Here is an 18979-nt window from a genome sequence, read left to right as displayed (position 1 = left end):
AGTCCAAAACGACACCACAACATTTATAAAAAAAAAAAAACATATACTTTATTTAAGGGTTTTGCTCAAGTTGCTGTATCCAACTCCTACACACGTCATCATGACTTTGTCTCCTCCTTTCCTCTCGTCTTCTAAAGGCTTCTTGACCTCGATCTTGAACATAATCTGGAAGAAGTCTCTAATGTGTCTGAGGAACGCGATCCTGTAGGGAGACAGAGAGAGCGTATTTCAGTTTAATGCCTTATTTCCTTGGCTCATTTTACACATCGCAGTCCCAAAAGATAATGGATAATGTACCAACTGTTAATGAAGAACACACACTGGGGACACCAGAACTAAGTGTTCCAGGACTCGTGTTGAGATGCTGGTAAAAGTCATCAGTCCTCTCATTTATCAAGCAAAAAAAAAAAAGCTCTAAAATCTAATGACTGTAATAAAACCAATACATCACACCAGTGACTTAAAAGGTCCACGTTCAGCATTACCCCAGTAGGAGGAAGAGTGCATTGTGATGGCACTGCCAATCTTCAGTTATCATAGTACTGTACTTGAGAGGTACACAGCACCGGTACCATGATAACTGAAAATGGACAGTTCATTGTTCGCTCTTTATCCTCGATGACCCAACGTGTCTGGAGGTAAGTTAATGCTCAGGTTATTTTCATTATTTTCATTATTTCAGCGGTGACGCGTGTTTTCGAATGTGAGTATCTTCACGGCATCACACTTTGACCCGTGTATGAACCTACAGTGTAAACAACCATGTGAACACACAGCTGGCTGAGTGCTGTGATAATGCATGTTTACTAAAGAATATAAAAAAATATAATAAGAGGGTGTTGAAGCTTATCATTTGAACTTGAGACTATTAAAAAAAATGCTTTCAAAGAAACTCTCTGGTCAAGCAGAGGTACTGGACTTCAAAACTGCTCTTTAGGGTGGAGTCACAGAGGGTTTTGTCCATCTTTTTATACTCTACAAAACTATTTAAAATAAATAGTTAAGACTATTGATAATTTGTCACTTATTCAGCCTCCAATTACACTGCAGTGGAACGAGAACTGTGGGATATTATCAGTAGCCAAGAACTAGTCGAAGAATAACTAAAAGCAGAGTTGAGTGCACTCTGTCATCTGTACATTAACTTATGAATAACCAATGGGGCTGTTTGTGAAGCTCAATACACACACACAGAGTGTGTGTGTGTGTGTGTGTGTGTTGAATGACAGCGGCTTACGTGTATGGAGAGAGTGGACCGAGGAGAACCTTCGACACATCCTGTTGGCCAAGGGTCATCAGGAGCAGCGCCAGGCTCTGATTGGTTGAATCGACGAAGCCGCCCTAAAACAGTCAAAGAGGAGGGGCCATGTTTTTCAGCAACAAAAATAACATTCACAGTATATGTCATGGAGGTCGCCCTATTGATAGGGATGAACTCCCGAGTTCAGATTAAGTACAAAACGCATTTCCAAAGACACTGAAACATTCAGAAGCAGAACTGTATCATTTTACTGTCATTTTACATAAAACATCTAAAGTGATTTAGATTCAGCAGCTTGTTTGGCTACTAGTCATAAGAGCAGCTCATCTCCCTACAATGTTCTTCCTTCTTTTTCCCCAGATGCTTAATTTTTCCTGCCCCATCTGAATTTCTAGGCGTTTGCCTCATGTTCCCTATTTCTTCCACAAATTTAGAGGACAGAGGATTCACTTTCACTATGCACATTCCACTGTGATTACTCAACTAGAGTTATGCGAGACTTGTCGACCCATATGAAGAGGCCTATGCAGGACACACCCTAGACTCCTTTAAAAACTGAACAGTCTTTTACCAAGTGATGAGCGGAGCCCGTTGGTTCTGCAGTTAGAACCGCAGCCCCTTCTCGTGTGGCCCTGTCATGCAGCGCTGTGGCATTGTGACAGCTTGTCAGCAGGAATATGATTCAATTATGTGATCTGATCACTGAAACCATGGTGAAAATATGCTGTTGTTTTACTGCTGATGGGGCTGGCAGTGGATCAAACTTGGTGAGCTCTGAAAATAAATGTAATACACAAAAGTTCCATCGCAATAGATTTCTATCTTTTTTTTTTTTTAATCCTTTAGCATTTTAATTAGCAAACATGTTTCCCATGGGTACTTCCTTACTGTCTTGATACACTTAATGGATAATTCAATATTAAATTCACTATATTGGACTAAAGAAGTCAAACTCAATTTACCTCACCACAGCTATGTCAGAGTTTAAAACTTTAAAAAGCAGTCGGCTTTTGAAAACTGTTTGTTTTTTGGTTGCTCATCTGGACAAATAAGCAAAAGTAACTTTATTTTTTTCCCCCCACACATTCGCCTAATCTTATTAACTGTAGCATAAACTAAGAAATATCGCACAATAACCTAATTTCTAGTTACATGCTACACCTTCAAGAGACAGTTGAGGTATCCCAAGAGGCCAGTAACCTACAACCGACCACACGGCCTCGTGGAAAAAAAAAATCCCTCGAACCCCGTGAGCGAAACACTATCTCTTTCCCAAAAGCCAAAAGAACGAAAAAAAAAAAATTACACACACGTAATGAAGTAAACTGAATGTTAACTTCCAAAACTTTAGACTTTAGTAATTTAATTTTAAAAATATTAAGTAAAATCAAGCTTTATTTTTGATGGCTGCTCAAGAAAAAATGCTTCTTCCCTCAGTTTACCATTATTCCTATTACTGATCAAAAGACTTCATGTCAAACTTTGGACTCTTAATGTCTTCAGACACGTTGTGTGACCGCTAATATGGTTCCCCTTTTTATTTATAGCTCTCAGACAGAATATCATGTTAAAACAGGAAAAGATTTCGTAGAGGAAGCAGCATAAATAAATATATAAAACAATAAATTCTCACTAAATAGAAAATTCAGCGTCAAATAGAGTGCACCACTTACATCAGCTCCTGCTTTGTGTTGATGTTGCTCCCAAAAACAAAATGTCCATGGTGAAGCTTTGGTTTACTACTAGAAGACTGTACTGATTAACCAGAAAACAAACAGACGCGCGCATACAGAGCACCCACGTTTCCCTTTAATGGGAACTGAGGAAATTCACCTCCTTTTCTCAGATTAAAAAAAAATATAAAAAAATCAACTATTTGGAGCCTCACATCCATTTTACTCTAGCGTCTTCTCTTCTCAGCTGTAGCAAACCTCCAACAGTTAACTATTACATTCAGCAATTATTCAAATGCTACGTTTCCAAACCTGGCCGGTGAATCGACGTGCTCTTCCAGTAGCTTTAGCTTTTTAAAAAAAAAAAAAAAACATGTACAGGACTTCTTATGCCGCCACGCACCCGTCCACCGAGGCAGCTTAAGAGAAAACGTCAGCTTCGCACGCTGACCAAGGAGTTAAGAGGATGTACCCAACAATATTCCTCTTTCAGAGTTAATGAGCACTACCCTGACCAGCTAACTGGACTCACATGGCTCCTAATAGAGAGACCTGAGAGGCAGGGACATGTGGAGGCAAACTCAAGTCACAGAATCTCATTGTACATATTCTGTTGAGGCGCTTGTCTTACAGTCAAACCATAAGAGCAGACAAATTTGGACAAAAAAAAAAACAAAACTTTTCTCCTCCCTTAAAAATTCCTTGTTTGAACAAACTCCATGAAGCACTGGTGTATTTCAAGAATAAAGGACATTAATCCATTTGACCTAGCTGTGACTGAGTAGGCAATGACTCCATCTGAATAAACTTTAAAGAAATTAACAGTATCTCTTTATTTTTCTGATCCATTGTTTTTTGTTTAAAATCACATTATTATTTTTGAAAAATATGTTTCCCCAAATTTAAAATAGCATTTTTCTCTTTTAATTACTTAATTTATTCTTAGTAAGTAATAATACTGATCAGTAAATAATAATATACGATATTTTTAATTGGTATAAAATACTAAGCCTAGGTTAATTTTAATTATTTCTTTTGTTTTTTTCCCCCCCAACTATAAATAATTATCATAAGTTGGTCGATTTAGGGCCTTTATAGTGACAGTCCGAGAGCAACGTCCTAAAGAGTTAACAGACTTTTGGGAAATTTTGCTGCTTACATGCGACCCACGTAAACGTTCTAATCTAAAAAGATGAGCGACTCTTAAAAATCAATACAACAATGAAAGACTCCCATTATACAGGCCCCGAACTGAAACACTTCTTCCACATGAAAGCAGTACTTACATGATAATTTGTCAATAGAGATAAAGCATTAGTCGCATTAAAATAAAAAAAAAAAAAAAAACATCAGAGCCTCAAAGGAAAAGCCCGTTATCAGTTATATGCTTTTCGACATTGGGGCTCAAACTGTTTCTCCGCTGAACTGCAGGCGTGGGTCATTACCAGGGAATGCGAGTAAACAAGGGCAGCGAATCATTGTTGCGTGATGGGAATCTAATGTGTCTCGGTGGTGTGTGTCAGGTATTCCCCGAGAATTCAGACTTTTTTTTTTCCAGTGATGGGCAGAAAAAAACAAACAGATCCTTCATTGTAACGCTAATTTAGACCAATGTCACCGTGATACATATCTGCAAAGTAATTTCCTGTTGGAATTAGGGCTTTAAATAACTTGTTCCTCAACAGTTTGTTTCTCTCTACATAATTTCAACATAAATCTAATGAGGTTTTTTATTTTCTGAACGGCTGAACAGCTGTTTTTTTGTTGAAAACTAGTTAAATTTTTACAAAGCGTCTGTTTGAGAAGGTTATTGTTTGAAGTGTTCCTGCTCTTTTTCCAAAACGTATCCCACACAAATCCTATTCACGTAATCGTAACAACCGCTTAAGTCTCTTTTAGAGGACTGCAGGACCGAGATGCCGTAACTTACGCATGTGGACAATGCTGGTGCGAGCCATTTACACTTGTCCACTCCTCAGTCTGGTTCACTCTGTAAAGACGCCACCCAAACACTGGTAGGCGCTGTGTCTTTTTTGCCAGTCGGGTTAATTTGTGTTTCTACTTCCTGCTTCATTTTCAACTAAATTTTTCATACAATTGTTTGTAACTCCTCAGTTAACCTTTCCTCAAAGTGTTCCATCTGTATTGACACAAAACAACATCACTGTAGCTTCTAAACCTCTATTACCCTGATGCGTTGCAGCCTTGCTTATATCTGTAAGACCAGCAAAAGAAATGGACCCCAGCATGATGAGCGCATGGTTTAATGTTATGTCCACATAATATTTGAAAGTAAGTGGTCATCAGCACCTATTAATGTCAGACTTTCAACTGGTCCCACTTTTCAAATGTCTGCGAGATCTAAAATTTGTGTCTGCGGCAACTCTACGCACTGAAAGAGCCAAGACTGATGTTCCAAAAAGAGTTTTGAGAAGAGGCTGTGGTGCGATGGCATTTGCTGTATCCACAGCTAAATAATTTGTCATGAAAAAAAGTACAAAGATGCACAGATTATTTTGAAATCATTCCAAATTCCAAGTTGTCTTTCATATTGATCACTACACGTCACTACACATCTTGTGAATCATTCAACACACTATAAATATCAATATGACTATGTTATTGGCTCTTTTTCATGACATGCTTCACTCATCCAATCAGATGATTGGACATTCTGTCTCTTATTTGAATTTCAATCGGCAACACGAAGCAGACCAGGGTGTTCCCTTGTAGTATAAATGGAACAAAGTTCAAAGTCTGTATCTGCCCATGCACACAGACACACAGACCATTAATTGGCCTTTAGTCTGAGGTGCTTTTCCAAACTCTACACAGCCCGGCGGTTTATTTGATTGGTGTTCAGAAAAACAAAACATTTGATATCAGTGACTACTTCCCTTCCCTTGTGTTTGACATATTGCCTCATCTGAATTGGAAGGTATTCTGTAACCCTGTTATCAGGCATGCTAGACATCAGCGTGTGCAGTAAAGCACTTTCAAGGTTATTTGCATCATGCAAATAAAACAGGACATTCTTTGTATTTAGAAAGGCAGCTTCTTTTAAGATCAGTTTGGTAAAGAATGGAGCTTCGGCTGTCTGCAGCAGTATTAGAGCAGAGGAAGTGTAAACAAAAAATTTTTTGGCAATCTCAAAAACCCTGACACGACTGTGTGTATTTCAGGCGCTTACCCGATATATCTCCTCCAAAAGCAGATGGGCACATTTCCTGCCGAGGTCCTCTGGCAGTACAGGCTCTCCCTGCCCCTGCGGTGTGGATGCCATTTCAGCACTGAGGAAGGAGCCATTCAGCGTCTCCGCTACCAGCGTCAAACCAAAACCTGGAGACCTGTGGTAAACCAGCGCAAATTATTCACCATCATATCGAGAACAACCACTGAGTGATACAGAAATGGACAGAATGTTGTAGCAGCTATTAAAAATGCGCACAGAGATACTCACTTGCCAGAGTTGGGTCCTTTCATGTGGTCGGTGTAGATATAAATATCTGGAATGAACTGGTTGAGGACGCCTCTCGCCGATTCCACGATCCTGTTGCCCATCTGAGGAGAAACTCGCACCGAATATCTGGATTTAAAACGTCAAGGGGCCGATGCAGCAGTGTGGATATTTAGTCTATGCATTCAAATCAGTTCATAAATGGACTTCACATTAGGGAGGCTAGTTTTTTTTTGATTAGCAAGTAAAAAACATCCTCACTCAGTTTTCTCCCAGGATGAACTGGCATTTTTCTTTTATAATAGGAAGTGCATTTGGTTATAGGATTCAATCAGACAACAATTGGCCGTTTTTCATCATTCCTTCAACAACCAGTTTGATTTTGTTCTGCAGAAAGCCTATGAACAGGAATGATTAACTCTTTTGCAGATTGTCGTCTGCAGCTCTTCATCCAACAGCTCACTGTGGTGGCCCATTGTTCCACATTACTTCCTGAATTATTTAAAATAAATTTATTACGTATGTGCATTTCTGATGAATGATGGCTATGTCTTAAGGCACTTCTAGGGTACTACAGGACCTAGATCACCACTTTATGGAGATTATGAATGTGACAAATACATTTTTCACAATTACCTGATATTTTATAGGTAAAAGGACTAATTAATCAACAGGGATTAAGATGTTGTTTTCCAGTATTCATGACAAGGATACGCAATTCCTCTGATTCTCTTGATCTTGCCTGGCTCGGTCAGTTGTACTGGCTTGATGGTTCTGCGAACGGGGCAAGTAAAAACTACCTCTCCTCCCCCACCAGGTGCCATCCCTCTTTTCACCACCTGAGGGAGCAGCAGCAGCAGAGAGAGACGCGGACTGAGAAACACTTGTTTACACATGTAAGCTCTACATTCTTATGTAAAACCTCATAACTTTATATTGCGCTTGTCAACCAGTTACTATACTGTCCTCACCTTGAGTTCAAAGCCCTCTCCGTCGATGCCAAACTTCTTCATCAGGGGCAGGGCTGTAGACTTCAGGAGGTCAATCTGTAAGAAATACAGCAATTAAATCCAGTAACTCGCTCTGCAGACGGTGGAAAATGTCAGCTACCTTGCAAAAGAACACCAGGGCAAGAGCCTTCAATAGACCGATTCTCATCGCAGCACCAAACAGAGACGCTGTTCACTGTTTCCATGACAACACCTCTCTCCAATGTCTCCAATTCATACTTCTTGCTGCTTTCTTGTGTCTGGTTTGTTGACATTTTTCAATTTGAAACAGTCCAACTCACAGGAATAAGCTAAAAAAAATTACCCGGTAGAAATAACGACACATAAAACATACAAAAAAAAAAAGAAAGAAAAAAAACAGGCCACGTTTACAGCACTTCTTGAGTCATGAACCTCCAAACTGTTGCAAATGCGACTGACTCATGTTCCGATGCTGATCTCAGCCGTCTTATTAATGCAAATTACAATCTGTGCACAAGAGGGCAGTGTCCATGGCTTTGGGAAGTGCACCACACAACAAAGTTCTTCCATGCTGAAGTGAGGATCAGCTCCACCCTGGTTGAGTCAAATGACCATTAGCTAGAACGTGGTCGTATTTGTGAGTGTGTGCGCTCACCGTCGGGTCGGTGGGGTCATTCGTGACTCCCCTCAAAGTGGCCTGCAGGGACATCTTCATGAAAGGACCCAGCATGAGCAGAGCCTCCAGATAGTATCCTATGGAGCGCTGTGGGTTACAGTCGTGTTCTATAGAGCCGCCGTACAACAAGCCAGGCTCGTAGAATAACATGGTACCTGAAAAAGAAGGGAAAGACAGTGAAGGCATCTCTAACATAGCAGACTAGTTGTATTTGCATCCTCTATCATCTCTCTCTCTCTCTCTCTCTCTTTGTCTGTGTGACTAACACCCATTTTAACACTCACCTGTCTGGTTGATCTCTATTTTGGAGCCATTTGTCACTTTGTCTAGCAATCTGATGAGGCTGGCCTCAAAATCTGAAGAAGACACACAAAAAAAATATATTTTTAGAGTCGCATCCAACATCCTCCAACAATTCAATATATAGATTAAAGTAACAGTTTTACAGATTAACAGCAGAATCTTAATATAAAATTTATATCAGAGAATATTTTTGATGTTTTTTTTCCATACTTGTCATGCAGTAACAATTTATTTAAAGCCAAATAGTCGGTAAAAAGTATTATCGTACCGACTGTGGGAACTTCAAGAAATTCTCTTACATATGCCAAAATAAAGTATCTTAATTCCTGTAAACTGACTTGTGAAAACAAGCTTACCAGTGACACAAAGTAGTGCAGGAACATAATAGTAAATTTATCCTACATTTTCAGTACTTGACCCATCATTTTCCCACCCCTGACGCCCAGCAATTGAACACACTCCCAACTGCGTAACAGCTAGCTCGTTAGCTACAAAGCTAACTGCGACGCCACATGCGGAGTGAAGCTGCAACTCACCGCGGAGCCCCGGCTCGTCATCCTTAGATCTTATGTTTTTTATCTTGACACGCTTTCCGCTAAGTGTGGACAAAACCAGCCGCTGCCTGAAGTAATTGCAGCCGTCGTATGTGAGACCATGGCTCTCCATGTTATTGTTGTTTGTGCCTGGCGTCAGTGAAATCCACGTGTGTTTGTTCAGGAAGGCGTTAGTGAGCGATGACGGCAACGCAAGAGGGCCAAGAAGTTTTTTTTATACATTTATTCGGGGTGCATGGTCAAACTGGGCCGCTAGATGTCGCCAGATACTTTTTTTTAAAAGACTGAGGAGGAGACCTGTCTGAATGGTATAAAATCACTAAACTTTGGGTAATACCGCTACGATTATAGTGTGTCTTGTGTCAGATTCTAATTTTAATGAATTTACTATGCTTAAATTATTATTTTTTTTAAATGGTAAGGCTTAGTTCACAAATGTGGAGGAACAGGTTACATTTCGTTATCAACAAAGGCTTGATTTTTTTGTAATTGTTGTCTTTTGTTGCACATTAAGATGTAAAGACACGTTGACACAGGAATGCTTTAAAAAGTAGGTATCTGACACGTTATGACTAGTCATGTAGAAGCTGTCATGACATGTTAAGGTGTATTTTTTAACTGTTTGGCTTTCCAGTAAGACATCTAATACATGTTAACAGGTAAATACCGCCTTAGGCGGTAAATTAGCAAAAATTGAAATGTGGCTTATTGCATCACTGATGATAGGAACATTATAGTGGAATGTGTTGGCAATGGTATCTATATAACTATTACACCAGCATAAGAACTTAGGGTAAAACCTTAAAAACATTGATAGTTACAGTAATACGATCAGGCATAACATTATGATCACCTTCCTCATATTACGTATGTCTCCCTTGTGTCTCCAAAACGGTTGTGACTCATCAAAGAATGGACATGCATCCCACAGATATTTGGTCCCAGTTTGGGATCTAGTGAATTTGGAGGCCAGGTCAACATCTTATCCTGTTTTTCATGTTTTGTTTTGTTTTTAAGTTGCTCTTAAACCATATTTGGCTCCCTGATGGTTGCTGCAATCAAGGAGTGCCATTGCTATGGGGTGGAAGTGTCTGGTCTGGTCTAGGTAGTTCGTACATGTCTAAGTAACATCCACACATGTCAAGTCCGAACGTTTCCCAGCAGAACATTGCATTATAGCGAGATGGTCAGTGTCATTTACTCCTCCCGTCAGCAGTTTTAACGTTGTGACTGGTTGGTGTATCATTTCATTAGTTTTACTAAATTGTATAATTACAGAGGCTGTTTCCTCTAACCGCCAGTATATGCTGTGACATGTTGCAAGCCAGTGTTGATCTCAGTGTTTCTCAACCACCTTATCTCAGCCAACTAGCTGTTCCACTCTTGTATAATAGGTTTGTTACAAAACAATGTCTGAATGAGCTGCTGGTTCTTGATGTCCTCCTGCTTATGCCTGCTTGAAATGTCACTGTCCCGCTACTAGGTGTCACTGTATACATATTGACATGGTTGTACCATCAGTGAACTAAATATCTGAGAGCTGAGAATCTTTGACATGGAATTCCTCTTCTCTCTGGTCATGCCTTGGTATGTACTTAGGTTCATTATACACTCAAATCGTCTGCAAGGATGAATTGTTACAGGCTTTACACATTAGTCCATGAATCTGCTGCTGGGACGGGTCATTTCTGTGTTGCTTGCCTCGCACATTGTGTGGTTACATGTCAGAAAATTGCAGGATCATACAGTATTTAGATCATATCTCTCCAAACACAAGTGTACAAGTGCACACTCTAGACTATGCCTAGAATATTAGAGCAGACTGGTTGCTGTTCACCTCGGATTGCCTGCTAATCTGTGTCTGCAGCTGAGAGGATCGAGGCTCGGAAGGGATTAATCGGCGCTACCTTGCCAACAAGCTTTTTTTTTCCTCCAGCACACCAATTACATAACATGTTATACAAAAAATACATCTCCAGCAAAGCGTAGACGACGACACGGACGAATAAGTTTCTCAACGCGCCGGAGAAAGCAGACGATTTTTGCTGCTAGGTGTGATTCACCAGGAGGAGTGCATCCTGATCCTGATATCTGCCCCTGCACAGCTCTCATCTTCATTCCCCTCCTCCTTCTCCTCCTCTTCCTTCAGTGCGTGCCGTGTTTAGGGGAAATGAGAGTCGAGTTCCAGTGAGAGTCGAGGCAGGCTGCGAAAGACGCGCCCACTCCTTGTTACGTTGCGCACTAGGGAAGGAAAGGGGGCTAAAACCTGCCTCAGTCTCGGTTGGGCATCCAGAGTCGGGACTTTTAACGCCAAGGAAAGACCTAATCGTTTTCTGGAAATTACAGTTAAAGACGCATTCGCGTAGAAATGGTTCTGCAGAGAGTTGTCCGTGCTGTCATTATGGGAGCTCCGGGCTCCGGGAAAGGAACGGTGTCTGCGCGCATAACCAAAACTTTTGGGCTGAAACACATTTCTAGTGGGGACATTTTGAGAGCCAACATCAACGCAAAAACCGGTAAGAGGTCCTGTCTCTGACAATGACTAGTGCCGATGTAGGTCAGCATTCAGGCATGTGTGCAAAAATGATAAAAGCCTAAAAAAATGTTACAAGTAGCTGCAAATGTTATCATGCTTAACGTATGCGCGCATTATTACATTTTTTTTTTTTGGAGATAAGAGAACCGTTCCTGCAACCGTCTGATTTTTTTTTTTTTGTGAAATGAGAATATTTTGTATTCCCTCAGGCGCAAGGTCAAAGTGGTTGGGTTGAAGAAGGTGCTGGTTTATGTTTGTACTGCAAACAGTTGGCCCAACTTTACCTGAAGCTTGGAAGGAGGCCCACTACAGCTCAATATCACCTTGAAGGCAGATAAGGAGAGGTGTAAAGTTTATAGAAGTTGTGAACTTTTGTTCCTTTGAGAGGAGGGGCTACAGATAAGGAAGTTTTTATAGCTGCATGACCAGGTAACAGTGGAGTGTCAGCCATGGGTTTGAAGTCTGTGTGAAGACTTCTGCAATGTGTACTTAAGATTTCGAACATTATTTGTTATGCAAATCTCGATTTCCTTCCAATTATTAATAAAACTGTGTTTTTTTTTTACATTACTGTTTAACAATGCTGCTATGCCATACCAGTTTACCGTTCTATTCACTACTGTCCACCACTAAATGCATTCACCTGTGCTATTTCACTTGTATATTTTGTAGAGTTTCTTGCATGTCGCTGCTATAGCTATGAGAGTTTTGTTTTTCTACCAGACAATGGCAACACTTATTCATATACCTCAAACCTTTCCAAAGACTTTGTTTGCTCTGCTGATACTTGACCAGCCTCTCTTGAGAAGTGGGTCATCAGAACAGTTGTTAATATTTTCCCCCTAATTGCATTTCTCTAAGCGCCCCCTGTTGTCCTTGCACTTCCTGAGAAAGCCCCACCCTCTCATTGGACAAACTGACAAAAAAAAACTGTTGAGTTAAAACCTAATCAGAGCTGACTTAATATACTCCCCAGTGGGTGGCTAATCCTCCAGTGTTGCATTGCCGCAACGTTAGCCATGCAGCAAAGCCGTTTCTTTCAGTTCACTGTGCAGGCTCGCTGATGTGCAGCCCTTGTGTTTGTGACACTTACAAGACTTTCAGAAAACTCACTCGAGAGTCTTTTTATGTCACTGCGAGTTTTACCCTTTGCTCCATTTTGCTGTGACACCAGATCGTTGAATTAGCACAGTCAGGTCATTTCTGCAAAGCCTGTCAGGAAATTCCTCTCTTCAGTTGGACCTTGGCCAGTTGAAGTGGAAGTGACAGGAAAAAAGTTGGGGTGTATCATGTTGCACAATGACGTCTGATACAGTTGCAAATCTAATCTGTTCTGTGGCATTTAGTGACTCCAGGACACGCTTAACATGTTTAGGACCTTGGGCCCATTACTTAAGCTGGCAAACAGCTGAAACATGCATGCAAGCTTTAGCTTTATAAGGATTATATAGTCATCAGATGTTTTTGAAAATCAGACACAGTTGTTTTTTTAATAGTGTGATTAACTATTTTTCTGCGTCTGTCAGAGTTCGGCCTGTTGATGAAGGCCTGCATCGATCAGGGTCAGCTGGTACCTGATGACGTCATGTCTCGTCTCATCCTGAGTGACCTGAGGACAATAGAGGGGAGCAGCTGGCTGCTCGATGGTAAGAGGTCACGCGCGTGTGTCAGCACTTGTTCCCCATTGCTTGGTTGATCGTTAGCGAGGTCAGTCATTAGCCGTTATCGTTAACGGGGTCCCAGTTAATTCTCTAAAAATAGATGAACCACTGAGAGGAAATATTTACCCAGACCTCAGGCTGTTTATGTGAAAACCTGGCAGTCGTCACATCCAGCTTCGTTCCTCACTTCATTCTGCCTTTTTTTACTAGGGTTTCCTCGTACAGTATGCCAAGCGGAGGCCCTGGACGGCGTCTACACTGTGGACACAGTCATCAACCTCAACGTTCCTTTCCAGACCATCAAGCAAAGGCTGACCTCTCGCTGGACTCACCTCCCGAGCGGCAGAGTCTACAACACAGACTTCAACCCGCCTAAAGTCGCTGTAAATACATCCTCTCTTATCTCTTATTTATTATCCAGTGCTGCACAGTTTCGTCTCAGCCTTGGACATTTCTGTAAGCCGACATTAGCAGTTCAACAAGGACGGATGACTGGGGAGCAAAATAGTGAAGTTTTATTGAATATAAAAAAAAAGCTTGTGAGAGCAGTACATTTTTTGGTGCCTACACTCACACAGAGGGTAGTTCCAGATGGAGGTGGGGGATGGGGACAGGACCCCTCGGTGTGAAGGCATTGCTGGTGGTGGAATGCTGATGGAGAATTCAGATGAAGAGGTGGGATAGACAACAGGACAAACAGAATTACAGTGAAATTGAAGAACTTAAGAACATTGGAAAAGAGATCCTTCGACAATAAAGTGACGCTGAAATTATGAATGAAGTGAAGAAATAGAGGGATAGGAATAGAAGGTGAGAAGGGATCTTCCTTCGTGAAATTTGACCTAATGTTCCGGTTAAAAAAAGCCTTTTCTATGCTTTGGTTTCCCCAACACCTCACGTTGGAAGGTGGATCCATAGTTAGACAGAGGAGGACAGGAAGCAGATGAGCTAACCCCAACAAAATAAAGGCAAGCTACAGAAAAAAAAAACACAGAGAGACAAAGAACTTTATGAGATACAGAGAAACATTGTCAGACAGGCAGATAATAAGATGCAAACAGGAAAGATGGGACATTCTCTGCTCAAAAAGAAACATTTTGCACTACCTAGTTGCACGCAATAGTTAATTACAGGAGCTCAGGCTTGTCCCTGCCTTTATACACCTGTGTATGTAGATGTGTAATTTAAGATACTTAATGATCAACATTGTCAAATTAATTGATCAAAGTTGTTGATCTTGCGATAATCCTTATCACTCCCCTAGCTTTGTGGACTGGCTTGTTAATTTGTAATATAATATATATACTGAAGGTAGTGTGTGTAGTTATTATGTAATCTTGATTAGTTATTAGCGGTATTTGTTTGCGCAGTCACAGGTTAAAAACGTGCAGCCGTGCAAATGCTTTGGAGTCTCTGAGTGACCGATGGATGGTTCATGGCTCACGTCCCCTCGGTCACGTGTCTTCTCCGTGGCACCGGTTTGCTGCCAGATTTCCCGAACAGCGTGGGGGAACGGCACGTTTGTGGTTAATGATTGGCATCGGTTTAATCCTCCTCACGGTCCTGTTTCAGAGAGGACGGCGAATCAGGAACAGACCGAGTCAGGTCAAATAGTCCAAGGACATGGCGGCGTTACTTCTTTCTCCTGGTCCACTCTGCAGAAAGCAACAGTGAACACAGTTGTTTTTCGGAATCAAGTTCCTTTCTCACTCAAACTTTTGGTGCACACATCTGGAATATTAGCAGACACGGTGGAGCTTGACAGGTGTTATGTACACTTTCAACAACCACTTACATTGAAGTAGCTAAAACCTTGTGCTTATTGTTTGTTTTTGTGGTTTTAAGCAGGCATCATTCCACTCCATAGATGAGCTTCAGTCTTCCCTTAACGTTAGCAAGTGTTTTTTTCCTTTAATTTAGATAAAAACTCCATAACAGTGAACGCAGTCGGAGGACATATCCGTACAGCTCTCTTTTTTCCGTTTCGTAGCATTATCTGCGTGTAATACACAACACGTGGACTCATCCTGTGAATGGATGCAGCTGGAAATATTTGTCAAAATGTTGACATGTGAATGCATTGTGGGGCATGTATTTACTTATATTCCCTTGAGATAGTGTTGAGATATATACACAGGTTGACTTTTCCCTTTGATACCCCCCGCTGCTATATTTTTTACCACATTTTAGCCATGTTAGCGTTGTGGCTCCAGAGATGGCTATAAATGATTATTCAACCATCATTTATGGTTCCCAGAGGATGAAGTGCACTGACATTGTTGATTCTTCGCTGTTTCCCTTAGTGCTACTGGGTCTCATTACTTCGGTTTATAGCCATAAACCTGCAGCCCTTATGGCAGTCCCATCTACCCATAAACCTCTGCTTTGTGTTCAGTGTTTGCACACTGAAATAAGACGATGGACATGGTGAAGATTACCCGGTAAACATCAGCATGTTAAACATTGTTATTGTGAACATGTTACTGTTAGCACTTAGCTCATAGCCTGAGAACAACCCCCGTGCTAGGGCCTGCGACAAAATACAATGTTTAACTAGAAAGTCATACTTTCAGCAGCGACAACTCAAAATGCCTGCAATCAAAAAGGTTTTAAAAAGTTCCAACTCTCCGGTCTTTTGGCTTCATTCACCTTTACCCCCTGTTTCACCTGCTCAACTGGTTTGAGACAAAAGGCCTTCGTGCTGTGTTTGGACTGGAAAACTCAATCAAAGCTGTGGTGAAGGGCATAAACTCTGTCCCATTTTTACGATTAACATTTACGGTGTAGCATTTTATGCCCGTTATTCATCAGCCGTGGAAAATTCATATTCGTTTCCGGCTTGCAGTAAAATGTGCTATCTCAGACTCTCTCCAATCTCGTTGTACATTGTATGATGACAATAAAGGGCATTCTATTCTATTTTATTCTATTCTAGTAATTAAATCAGCGCCAACATGTGTTTATGAACTTTCCCCAGGGCATCGATGATGACACGGGGGAGCCTCTGGTGCAGAGGGATGACGACAAACCAGAGACGGTCACACGGAGACTAAAGTCCTATGAAACTCAGACAGAGCCCGTCTTAGAGTACTACAGGTAAAGAACTGCAGTTATATAATTTATTTCCCCTCACAGAGACATTAGACTCGAAAAGGGGGTAGATTTTCAACTTCAAGTCACACTATAGGTTAAAGGTCACAACCAAGTGCTACTGATCTGCCTTTAATCAGAGTTGAATGGAAAAGCTACTTAAGAACCACATTCCAAGAGGACACACTAAGATAGCACTTCCTCCAAATCACACAAGTATTTAATCATGCATCCTAAGGGTTTACCAGAACCAGCAAAACTCGGGAAACTAATTAATCAGGAAAATGTATGCCCTTAAACTGCAGGGATGAGCGTGGCTTGTGTCCCAGTCCCACTTATTTTGGCCACAGTGCTCAAAAAGCTGCTTATCATCTGCAATGAGTACAGAAAACTACACGCTGAAAGTAGATAGCCTTGAAATTCTTCTTTCACTTGTGCAAACTTTGTGCGGGGCTCTAAAATACCTAACGCCAGGGAGGAAATAAATCAAGCTGATTCTGAAATGACTATAGTTAGCATCCCATTGATTTGGCGCAGGAGCTGTTTGCACAATAATCTCATGTGTCCCACATGACTTTTATTTGCATAAAGTATGTCACCTCAAAACCAGTGTGGTAACCATGTTAATGCCAGGTGTGGACACATACTTACGCTGAGATACTCAGATCAGTCAGGATGCGTGTTGCCAACTAAGAGTCTGAAGTGGAGGATTTAAAACGCTGAAAAGTAACAGTTTACTGTCTGTAACAATTTTTTTTTTTTCTGTGTGTTTGGCTCCTCCAGGAGTAAAGGTGTGCTAGAGACCTTCTCCGGGACTGAAACCAACAAGATATGGCCACACATTGAGGCTTTCCTCCACAGAAAACTGTCTTAAAAAGCCTCAGCAGGAGTCCTAACGTTTACCAGCAGAAACCGCTCCGTGTGCGTCGTTCGATCAAAATTCAAACAAAGGGAGAACCACCTGTAGGATAACATATTCGCTATGTTCAAAATGAGGAACAAGCTCACATAGTTTATGAAATGTAAATAGACTACAGATATTTGAATAACTCAATTTTTTAAAGAATAACTCATTACTACCACTGTTGCACTCCTCAGCGATGCTAAAATTAGTTCAGGAACCTCTCAGGGTGTGCATGCATCATCTTCTAAAGATTAGTTCTAGTTAATTCTATAATGTGCCTTTAAAAAAAAAGGAAAAAATTATATCATCTCTATCAACAGAATGTGAAGGTGTTTGCACGAGCTGCTGCAAAAAAAGTCCTGGTGTACGTATGTGGTCTGCTTTAGGGAGCAGAAATATGTTGGAATTTTTTAGATTTTCTAGAAGTTGTGATTTATTATAGCCGACCTCAGCAGCGCAGGCCAGAGTGAAAAATCCAAGCGGCATCTTCTTCAAGAGAGAGATCCTTCAAATCCTTTCGTCGTTAGCGTAACAAATGTGTCTGTAACTGCCTTACTGGGAGGGTTTCTTAAACCTAAAAGGGAAAATGTGCCGTTTTCTACAAATCACTGTAAACTCGCCCGTGCCTTTTTGCTGCTCTTGACTGTGTAACATATTGATCATCGGAGCAAACGACGCAGGAGCCGACCACGCTTATTATATTGAATATTTTTAATCATCACAACAGACCACTACTGTTTAACAGCGTCTTTAAACCACCAGACGTCTTAATGCCGTTGTTTCCATTCGAACCAGACATTCCTTGTTGTGACCAACTCTTTAGGCTGATATGTGTGCATCAAACACAGACTGTACAGCGTCGCCATGTCGTTAGAACATATCGCAGCATCTGAGCCGCAATTATGCACTTCGTTTCGCGGCGAAAGCCACAGAAATACTACGCTGCCTTGCAATGTACTGCACAGACCGATGCCGTGAACGACCCGTGTGCATTCACTCAACACTTGAATACGATGTTGTGAAATCTTCTGTACAGTGGCGACTTGCAGCTGTGTCGAGTATTTATCAGTCGAAATAAACCTCTCATACTGTACAACAGATGCCCGCTTATTATTATTATTTATTTTTTTAACATTTTTTGACTTTTTCCAGGCAGTTAAATGAGTATTTTGTCAGTTTAACCTCACGTTAATCACAGCGCTGCAGAATGGTCATAATGTTTTGGCGTGTTATCAGAGCTTTGAGCCTGTAGCCCGGAGCAGGGACTCAGCGGTCTGGTTTAGGCTCATGTTTCTCCAAGCCCACACCCCCAAGATTGTCTTTCAACCTTGTTGTCTTCACCACAGTCAGGCTTTTATTCATTTATCTCACATTACAAAGAACCAAACAAGGCCTCATACAGCTTCAATTTACATAAGAAGTCCTCTCCGAGACCTTAAGACAGACTTTCACGTGTAAAAAGAGTGGAGATAATGATTTAAATGACAAAGCCGTTTCAAGGTGCCAAGGTTTTAAATGTCAAAAGGATCACAGCGTGTAGATACAGTGCTGCAGGTCTACAAAGGAGTGATGGCGAGTGACACAGCCGCTGGGCCAGAGAAGCTAAACGCTCGCCGCTGCAAGGTCCTGGAGCTTGTTGCTAAGTGACAGAAACTATTGCGCAAGTCCCCACACACGAAATCTGACACACGATTTAGGAGGTCAACACACCAGAGACAGACGGCGGCCGCGGGAATCGGCGCCACAGCGGATTTAAGTTCAGCAATTATTATTTTTTGCATAGTTGAGTAGTCGCTGTGGATAAAACAAAGAAGTAGGACACGACAACACTGAAGTCCACTACAGCATTATTGAGCTTCCCCCTGACAATACCTGTGTTTACAGTAGTTACAA

At 41.2% G+C, this 18979-nt stretch overlaps 2 protein-coding genes across 3 annotated transcripts; one reads left to right on the top strand and one right to left on the bottom strand.

Annotated features, from left to right (window-relative positions):
- Window positions 1-30: 30 nt before the first annotated feature.
- rcl1 (RNA terminal phosphate cyclase-like 1) lies at window positions 31-9089 on the bottom strand. Of its 2 annotated transcripts, none has more exons than XM_047569987.1 (9): window positions 8878-9089; window positions 8323-8394; window positions 8018-8193; window positions 7363-7437; window positions 7106-7230; window positions 6395-6520; window positions 6125-6281; window positions 1238-1341; window positions 31-202 (listed from the first exon to the last, which is right to left on the bottom strand). In XM_047569987.1, exons 1-9 carry the CDS (start codon window positions 9005-9007, stop codon window positions 49-51), a joined length of 1119 nt encoding a protein of 372 aa, XP_047425943.1. In that variant the 5' UTR covers window positions 9008-9089; the 3' UTR covers window positions 31-48. The 2 variants fall into 2 exon arrangements, with proteins under 2 accessions (XP_047425943.1, XP_047425944.1); XM_047569988.1 differs by lacking the exon at window positions 8878-9089 and adding an exon at window positions 8698-8812.
- A 1950-nt stretch (window positions 9090-11039) lies between these two features.
- Window positions 11040-18179, top strand: ak3 (adenylate kinase 3). Its single transcript, XM_047569627.1, has 5 exons — window positions 11040-11411; window positions 12958-13077; window positions 13303-13475; window positions 16070-16188; window positions 16966-18179. The coding sequence occupies exons 1-5, from the start codon at window positions 11264-11266 to the stop codon at window positions 17054-17056; spliced, it is 651 nt and encodes a 216-aa protein (XP_047425583.1). The 5' UTR covers window positions 11040-11263; the 3' UTR covers window positions 17057-18179.
- Window positions 18180-18979: the final 800 nt, after the last annotated feature.

Source organism: Mugil cephalus, chromosome 19, assembly GCF_022458985.1.
Source record: "Mugil cephalus isolate CIBA_MC_2020 chromosome 19, CIBA_Mcephalus_1.1, whole genome shotgun sequence".
In the NCBI taxonomy this organism is placed as follows: domain Eukaryota; kingdom Metazoa; phylum Chordata; class Actinopteri; order Mugiliformes; family Mugilidae; genus Mugil; species Mugil cephalus.
This window is presented reverse-complemented; position numbering and strand designations above follow the sequence as displayed.

Bases quoted from the DNA above. Each gene is read 5' to 3' on its own strand.
- rcl1 (XM_047569987.1), bottom strand. From the start codon at position 9,007: ATGGAGAGCCATGGTCTCACATACGACGGCTGCAATTACTTCAGGCAG. The intron at 7,438-8,017 runs GTGAGCGCACAC...TATTTCTTACAG, and splicing joins ATGACCCCACCGACCCGACG to ATTGACCTCCTGAAGTCTAC. The intron at 203-1,237 runs GTAAGCCGCTGT...GTCTCCCTACAG, and splicing joins GGTCCACTCTCTCCATACAC to GATCGCGTTCCTCAGACACA.
- ak3 (XM_047569627.1), top strand. From the start codon at position 11,264: ATGGTTCTGCAGAGAGTTGTCCGTGCTGTCATTATGGGAGCTCCGGGC. The intron at 11,412-12,957 runs GTAAGAGGTCCT...TGCGTCTGTCAG, and splicing joins CAACATCAACGCAAAAACCG to AGTTCGGCCTGTTGATGAAG. The intron at 16,189-16,965 runs GTAAAGAACTGC...TGGCTCCTCCAG, and splicing joins CCCGTCTTAGAGTACTACAG to GAGTAAAGGTGTGCTAGAGA.